Raw genomic sequence first — 8,581 nt, forward strand, 5'->3', positions numbered from 1 at the left:
GGGAAACAGTTTCCAAACAGAATGGCAGAGGTAGGAGAAGGTAAACGACACGTCAGCTCGATGGCCCTCGGTTTCAGAATGCTCGCGGAGAAGAGGGACGATTTGGCGGGCCAGGCGAACAAACTTCGTGGCGGTCTCTCGAAGATCGACGACACCCGCCTTAAAGTGCACGAAATGGCTGGGGAGCTGGAAATCACACACGAGCAGGTTTATAAATCAACCAGGGAATGCGAAGAGTTTCTGGTAACGATAGGTACCTGTCATCCTTTCAACGTTGATGTATCGTCATTAGGTGCATTTACATCGAACCACCAGGCTGAAACTTGCCCTGTTATCCATCCTTGACCCACGAGTGACAGCTCATAACATTATATATAATTGATGATAATTCACTCTTGGTAATCTTGCTCTTTAACGATAGATAAGATAAAATGTACACTTCCTAATTTGCTAAAATTAACGTTCAGTGAATTTTCTTTCTTAATTTTGTTCCACGAATTCTTCGAGTTATAATAAGAATTAAAAAAACATTCTTTTATTCGAAGAATTTTTAACTTTTTCATCTCATTTTATATTAAGTTTACACAATTTCTTTTTCTAATTTCTTGATTTTGTTCGACAAATCGAATTAAAAAAATATTCTTTAAAATTTAATTTCTTTAGCTCACTTTATATTAAGTTTCATTCATTTTTGTGGCATGCATCACTATTCTTATTCTTCGAATATAATCGAATTAAAAGAGATATTCCTCAACATGGAGAATTGAAAATTTAATTTTCTTATACACGAACGAAAAAAAATTCACATTGTCGCACAGTGAATCAACGTCGCGACGCGGACGAAACGCAGAAGACGGTGACAGCGCGGTCGCAGAAGATCTCGGAGGAGCAGAAGGAGTGCAAGAAGCTCGAGGAAATCGCTCGAGCCGACCTGGCAACCGTTGAACCGGCTCTGAACGAGGCTATGAAGGTATCGATTCGTTAATTTTTCTTCATCCTCGTGCCCATTCAATTTTCAACCGTGATCGAAATAGCGCCACTCAACTCAAAGTTCGAAGGCGTATCAGATATATCTTTATTATTTGCGAGCAAATAAGTTCGACCTTTCTCCCTTGGTCCCTTCAACTTGCCGTTTTATGCACGCCGTCAGTAAAAAGTTTCCTGGCCAAAAGTTCGCAGCCACGTTTTATAGAGAGCAGTAACATTGGACGTGTTACGTAAATTCGGATCTGCTTTGTCGCTTCGAAAAGTCTCGAAAGCAATATGGCGGCGACGCTGCATTCGTTTCGTCTTTCAATCGATCGTTGAACAGATTTTTCAAACATGTTGAGTATCACCTTGATCGCTAAAATTGCTAAAATTATTCTGTAAATTAAAAAAAGTATGTCTCGTTAAATTTACAATTCTAAAGACATCTAAGGCCATGTTATATTATATATATATATATTTTTCTTAAACAAGACAAGACAATATTTCTTCTTAATAATTAAATAAATAATCAATTCGAGAAATTAAATTAATTTTCAGTGGAAAAAAATCTCTGTTTCTTCATGTTTGATTCATCGCTTGTTGTACAGGCACTGGAAGCGTTGAGCAAGAAGGATATATCCGAGATACGATCCTTCACGCGTCCACCGCCGAAAGTCGAGATGGTGATGGAGGCGGTGATGATCCTGAAGAACTCGGAGCCGAGCTGGGCGGAGTCGAAGCGTCAACTCGCCGACGTGAACTTTCTGGCAACGGTAACGATACAATTTACCTTAAAATTTCACGGAGTTTCACGGCCCACCTTCGAATGCCCAGCTTCGAGACTTCGACAAGGACAACATCTCCGACAGGACGCTCAGAGCCATTTCCAAGTACACGTCGAACCCTGAATTCGTGCCGGAAAAGGTTGGCCTGGTGTCTGTGGCGGCCAAGTCGCTCTGCATGTGGGTCATCGCCATGGAAAAATACGGGAAGCTTTACAGGTAACCATGGAGATAAATCTATCGAGGATGGGACGGAGGATCTGAAAAATAGAACTTTCCCCATCTCTATTTTCAATTCGATCCCATTTATAAATAGTCTGAAGGGAAGAAACGAATATTCTTTTTTTTTTTTTTCTTTTTCGAAACGAATATTATTTTTAATTTTTAAAAATAAATATTCGCACTTAAAGAATTTTCCAAACGTGACGTGAAAGAGGATACACTTCTCTTTCTTCTACGAATTTCAAATGGGGAAAAGAGTTGTCGATGAAATTTCAGAGTGGTGGCGCCAAAGAGGGAAAAGTTGCAGGCCGCGTTGAAATCTCTGAGGGAGAAGGAGAAGGCGTTGGAGGAGGCGATGTATCAATTGCAGAAATTGCAAGAGAAGCTGCAAGTGTTGCAGGAGATGTACGACGCGAAGATGAAGGAGAAAGAAGAATTGATTAAGCTGGCAAGTGGCGGAACATAATCGTCTCGATTTAAATAAAATTGAACTATTTGCGTGTACCTTACCTCCCTTGTGCGACTCCGCCAACAGTTTCTATTTGCACGAATTCCCGCTTCGCGGTAAACTTTCCCTCTCCCGGTATTTAAACATCTATTTACCCTGAATTTTCGCGAATTTTCCTATTACTCTTTCCTCCTCCACTCAAGACGGTGTTTGTCTTTATATTTACCTCTTGCGCTTCTTCTCCGTTCGCAATTCGGATTTTGTCGTTGCAAAATGGGCGGTCAAATTAAATTGCGAACCACTTATTCGAATAAGTTGTCTACTAAATTGAAACTTATGTACGTTAAATATTCGACTAAGTGAATTAAAAAATATAATAATTTGATCACCCTGTATAAATTAAGAAAACAGAACTTCGTTTCAATGCTTAGCTTCTATCGATTTAATTTTTTCCATCTTCGAACTCGATGAAAATTGGATTTATTTTTATTCATATTTGTATTTCAACGATTGAATTCTCGATTCTAGTTTTCGGTTTTTCACCAGGCTGAACTATTGAAGCTGAAACTGGATCGAGCCGCGATGCTGGTCGACGGCCTCTCGGATGAAAGGGTCCGATGGGAGAACACGGTCGCATCTCTGGCCGAGTTCTTCGACTGGCTGCCAGGTGATTGCCTGATATCAACCGCCTTCGTCTCCTATTTGGGTCCGTTCGTGTCCAGTTACAGGGAGGAATTGATAGGCATCTGGATGAAAGAGGTGGGGCGCGAATCAGAGTGATACTTTCCATTTTGAATTTCGAAGAGTCGTTAATCGCCAATTGTCGAAATTATCGAAATTAATTCGAAAGGTGATGGATAAAGAGATCCCAATGTCGCCTGACCTCTACGTGACGAAATTCCTGGCCGATGCGGCGTTGATCAGGGACTGGAACATGCAAGGGCTACCCTCGGACGATTTCAGTACTGAGAATGGTATCATAGTGACGAGGGGAACCAGATGGCCGTTGGTGATCGATCCACAGTGCCAGGCGGTGAAATGGATCAAGAACATGGAGGCCAGGAACGTATGCATCCGAAAGAAGAAGAAGAAGAAGAAGAAGAATAAAAAAAGAAATTAACAAATTTATTAATTAATTTGACAGACGTTGAAGGTGATCGACTTTGGCCAACCAGATTTCGTCAGGGTGTTGGAATACGCGCTCCAATTCGGCATGCCTGTTCTGCTCGAAAATATCGGCGAGACTATAGACCCTGTGATGAATCCGATTCTCGATCGAGCATTCGTGAAAGTAGGTGAGCGTATACAATTTTAATAAAAACTGGGAGACAAAACGAGGATAGAATTCGATCGTTCCGTTTTCTGCTACGCAGAGGATCAGATAATGATCAAGTTCAACGAGAAGATGATCAGTTACCACGACAAGTTCCGGCTGTTCATCACCACGAAACTCGCGAACCCCCATTACGCCCCGGAGATATCCACCAAAACGACGTTATGCAACTTCGCTATTAAGGAAGAGGGTAACTAATTGTCTTAGCGCGAGTCACGTTAGAAAAGCGTGAAGATAGGGCGAACGGTGAGAGAATGAAATGAAAAGAGAGGGAGGGAATGGATGGGACGCGAGCGGAAGGGAGATGGTGAGGAACTTTGCGGAACCTTATTATCTCGTGCGCAGGACTGGAAGCCCAGCTTTTGGGGATCGTGGTCAGGAAAGAGAAGCCCCAACTCGAGGAACAGAAGGACAATCTGGTGTACACGATCGCTTCCAATAAACGAACTCTCAAAGAGCTCGAGGACAGAATACTATAGTAAGATATGATACTCTTTCCTACTCTGTCTGATAATAATAGCCAAGAAAAGTACAAGGAGGTACAAAGAGGGTTAAAAAGGGGGAGAAACACGCGCCGAGACTAAATCTGCGACCTCTGCCTCAGTTTGCTGAGCGTGGCCGGGGACACTCTTCTGGACGATCTGGATTTACTGAGCGCCCTCCAGTCGTCCAAGGCGACCTCAATCTCGATCGAGGAGTCGTTGGTCGTCTCCGAGGAGACCGAGAAACAGATAGATCTCGCGAGGGAGGAGTACAGGCCGTGCGCCCATCGTGCCTCGATCCTCTTCTTCGTTCTCAACGAAATGAGCCATATCGATCCGATGTACGAGTTCTCATTGGACGCGTACATTACCCTGTTCAAGCTGTCCATCGACAAAAGCGCGAAGAGTATTAAAATAGAAGAGAGGATAGAGAGCCTGAACGAGTATCACACTTACGCCTTGTACAAGTAAGGAAATATTCATTCTGGAAAGGAAAAGAAAAATATCGGTCGATCGAGCTCAATTATACAAGTTGTAAATAAATTTAACCTGAATGATTAATATATATATAAAATATATAACAACCTGAATGATTAAGATTCGAGAAAAATTATCGATCGAAATTTTTTGATATTGATAGTTACTTACTTACCGGTTAGTTAATGGCAACGTGGCGCTAGTATCGACGTCTCGTAATAATAATTGAGAAACACCTTTCAAGGAATACCTGTCGAGGTCTGTTCGAGCAGCACAAGTTGTTGTTCTCGTTCAACATGTGCATGAAAATCCTGGACGCCCAGGGCAAGATCATCCCTAACGAATACGCGTTCCTGCTTCGGGGTGGAATCGTCCTAGACAGGGAGGCCCAGCCCGATAAACCGGTGGCTTGGCTGCCCGATGAAACTTGGGATAATATCACGGAACTGGATAAGTTGCCCGGGTTTCACGGTCTCATTTCATCGTTCGAGCAATTCCCGCGGGATTGGAACACCTGGTATATTGATTGAAATCTCCAAGTAACTAAGTAAGTAACTTCCGTTTTGTTCGAAAATTTCAGGTACATCGCCACGGAGCCGGAGAACACGCCGTTGGTGTCCGAATGGGAAATGAATTGCAACGTGTTCCAAAAGATGCTGATAATACGTAGCTGTCGCCCGGACAGAATTTCCTTTTGTATAGCGAACTTTATAGTGCTGAACCTCGGCCAAAGATTCGTCGAGCCGCCCGTCCTCGATCTCAAGTCGGTGCTCGACGATTCCATTGCACAAACTCCCCTAATATTCGTCCTCTCCCCGGGCGTGGATCCTACAGGCAGCCTGATGCAGCTAGTCGACAGCCAGGAAATGACTAAACACTTTATGACACTGTCCCTGGGCCAGGGACAGGCGCCTATCGCCACCAGGTATTCTCCTCAAAGAAACAATTCCAAATTTCAATTCCAAATGTTGAGGATTGATGTTGTCGCTCTTATATTGATCGACAGAGAGAGAGAGAGAGATTCGTTATTATTATCAAGAAGAAGAAGAAGAGGATAAGTTGATAGTGTTAATCCCTATCTGAGATAAAATATTTACTTTGCAGGATGATAGAGGTGGGGGCAAAGGAAGGTGCCTGGGTGTTCCTGGCGAACTGCCACTTGTCCCTCAGCTGGATGCCGAAATTGGACAAGATCGTGGAAATGTTGGGGGCCAGTAAAACCCTCCACCCGCAATTCAGGTTAGATCGTGGTTGTCGTCGTCGCGCGAATCGATAATGAAAGGGCTTTCGACCGATTGCAGGTTGTGGCTTAGCTCCAGTCCGACTCCCCAGTTCCCCATATCGATCCTCCAAGCCGGTATAAAGATGACCACGGAACCGCCGAAAGGTTTGAAGGCAAACATGAAACGGCTTTACAGCTTGATGACCGAGTACCAGTTCGAGCTCTGCCAGGCAAAGTCCAAGTACAAGAAGCTTCTGTTCGCCCTCGTATTCTTCCACGCGATCCTCCTCGAGCGTAAAAAGTTTCAACAATTGGGCTGGAACGTCATCTACAGCTTCAACGACTCCGACTTTGTGGTAATTTCGATCACGATTCGGCTCAACGATCGGCCAGAATATTTGAAAATATCCGAAATATTCTGATCCTTTTTCGTTTGATTCGAAACATCGATTCTACGATTCGATTTTTGATATTTTAATATCATCTCGAAAAATGGATCGATTCTATTGTCTGAAAAACAGGTGTCGGAGAACCTTCTACAGGTATATCTGGACGAATATCCGGAAACTCCTTGGGAATCGTTGAAATATCTCATAGCGGGTGTTTGTTACGGCGGCCACGTGACCGACGATTGGGACCGCCGATTGTTAATGACATACGTACAACAATATTTCACGGAGGAGGCCCTGACTGTCCCTAATTATCGTTTGTCATCGCTACCAACCTATTACATACCGAAGGATGGCTCGTTGGGGTCCTACCTAGATTTCATAGCTGTGTTACCTACCATCGATAAACCGGAAGCATTCGGTCAACACCCGAACGCGGACATCACCTGTTTAATCATGGAGACTAGAAATATGTTCGAAACTTTGATGGAACTCCAGGTCCAAACTGTTACGAAAGAGGAAGTTAGCAAAGAGGAGAAAGTATGTCAAACTTTATAGAATCTTCATTTCTTCAGAATAGTTTTATAAAATTTTATATAAACGTGTATCTTATACATATTATTTTTCATATTCTTAAATGTGACCAATAACAATTTTTCCATTCCAATCAATCGATCGAATCGATCTTCTCAAGGTAAATCAATTAACCTCGGACATATTATCAAAAATACCGGACAACATCGATTACGAGGCGACCGTGAAGTTGATAGGGCCAAAGAAGACACCGTTGGACGTTGTACTGCTCCAAGAGATACAACGATACAACGTGCTGCTGCAAAATACCCGGAACAGCTTGAACGAGCTCCAATTGGCCATCAAGGGTTTGATACTGATGTCCCATGAACTCGAGGAGATATTCTTCTGCGTGTTCGAGGGCCGTGTCCCCTCGATCTGGCTAATGGCGTATCCCTCGTTGAAGCTGTTGGGCGCCTGGACCAGGGATTTGGTCAACAGGGTGGAACACTTCAACGAATGGGCCTTAACCACTCATGCACCGGTCCTGTTCTGGCTCGCCGCGTACACTTTCCCAACCGGTTTCCTCACCGCCGTATTACAGATGTCCGCCAGGATGTGGAACGTGTCTATAGACACCCTGTCCTGGGAGTTCACCGTTTTCACGATCGACGAGTCGGCCATTGTTGAGCCACCAATGGTAATTGTCCAACCTATTTCAACCCTCGTCCAAAATCGTCCAAAATGTTGCGTATAATGTTGCCTTCTCCCCTTGATGGAACGAAATTTCTACAAATACACATTTTCAAAAATAGAAGCAATGTACAAGCAATATTTATCTAAGATTTTTTTTTTATTAAATTGAAATGAAACGATTCTTATCCCAGAAATCGCCGTAAGTCTCTTCGATATCGAGGCTTGGAAAGATAGGAGGAGAGGGATATATCTCTAAGACGAGATATATGTGCGCGCAATGCACTTAACTGTGTGTACATTCCATTACAGGACGGCGTGTACGTACGCTCCATATATCTGGAAGGAGCGGGCTGGGACAAGAGGGGTAGCGTCCTCATCGAGCCGGCTCCTATGCAACTTATTTGCAACATGCCGGTGATTCACTTCCGGCCCGCGGAACTCCTTAGAAAGAGAACCAGAGGTAAACGACGACAAAATATTGGGGATGGAGCACAAACGATGTTTTCTTTTCCTATCCTTTTCTTTCTTTCGCAGGACTCTACTCTTGTCCCTGTTACTATTATCCTCAGAGATGCGGGGATCAGGGACGACCTGCATTCGTTGTGGCGGTCGATTTGAATTCGGGTCCCGAAGGATCGGATTTCTGGATAAAAAGAGGCACCGCGTTGTTGTTGAGTCTTGCCACGTAGATTAATCGTTTACTGTTGGTAGTTTTTTTCTTTTTTTTTATTATTATTATTATTAATAATAATTAATCGATCAATTAATTAATTATATTAGAATTAAGTTAGAACTTTTTTCGGTGAAACCTCCCCTTATGGATTTTGATAATTTTGCAAATATTGTGTTGAATATCAAAATCCATCGGAGTGTCACCATTTTTTTTTTCTTTTTTTCAAGTAGAATCTTAGAAAAGAAAAACTTTTGAACTGACACTGTCACTTCCCTTCCATTCTTCCTGATACATTCTCATTCTTATCTTGGTTAGTATATAGTATATAATAAAAGTCTCTTTCTATAAACAATAGTATATATATATATATATATA

General features: G+C 42.8%; 1 protein-coding gene across 1 annotated transcript in view; it reads left to right on the forward strand.

The window, feature by feature from the left end:
• LOC102672685 (dynein heavy chain 2, axonemal) overlaps window positions 1-8,575 on the forward strand; it is a 33,572-nt gene extending 24,997 nt beyond the window's left edge. The window contains exons 45-63 of the mRNA XM_031514993.1: window positions 78-253; window positions 819-970; window positions 1,578-1,742; window positions 1,804-1,970; window positions 2,250-2,421; window positions 2,968-3,180; window positions 3,272-3,487; window positions 3,566-3,716; window positions 3,795-3,944; window positions 4,100-4,232; window positions 4,359-4,703; window positions 4,958-5,230; window positions 5,294-5,638; window positions 5,818-5,952; window positions 6,015-6,291; window positions 6,457-6,864; window positions 7,019-7,537; window positions 7,843-7,993; window positions 8,068-8,575. Coding sequence (XP_031370853.1) covers window positions 78-253; window positions 819-970; window positions 1,578-1,742; window positions 1,804-1,970; window positions 2,250-2,421; window positions 2,968-3,180; window positions 3,272-3,487; window positions 3,566-3,716; window positions 3,795-3,944; window positions 4,100-4,232; window positions 4,359-4,703; window positions 4,958-5,230; window positions 5,294-5,638; window positions 5,818-5,952; window positions 6,015-6,291; window positions 6,457-6,864; window positions 7,019-7,537; window positions 7,843-7,993; window positions 8,068-8,222 — 4,303 coding nt within the window. The 3' untranslated portion in view covers window positions 8,223-8,575. The remainder of the gene's footprint in view (window positions 1-77; window positions 254-818; window positions 971-1,577; window positions 1,743-1,803; window positions 1,971-2,249; window positions 2,422-2,967; window positions 3,181-3,271; window positions 3,488-3,565; window positions 3,717-3,794; window positions 3,945-4,099; window positions 4,233-4,358; window positions 4,704-4,957; window positions 5,231-5,293; window positions 5,639-5,817; window positions 5,953-6,014; window positions 6,292-6,456; window positions 6,865-7,018; window positions 7,538-7,842; window positions 7,994-8,067) is intronic.
• The last annotated feature ends 6 nt before the right edge of the window (window positions 8,576-8,581 follow it).

This window comes from Apis dorsata, unplaced genomic scaffold, assembly GCF_000469605.1.
Source record: "Apis dorsata unplaced genomic scaffold, Apis dorsata 1.3 scaffold_52, whole genome shotgun sequence".
Lineage (NCBI taxonomy): Eukaryota > Metazoa > Arthropoda > Insecta > Hymenoptera > Apidae > Apis > Apis dorsata.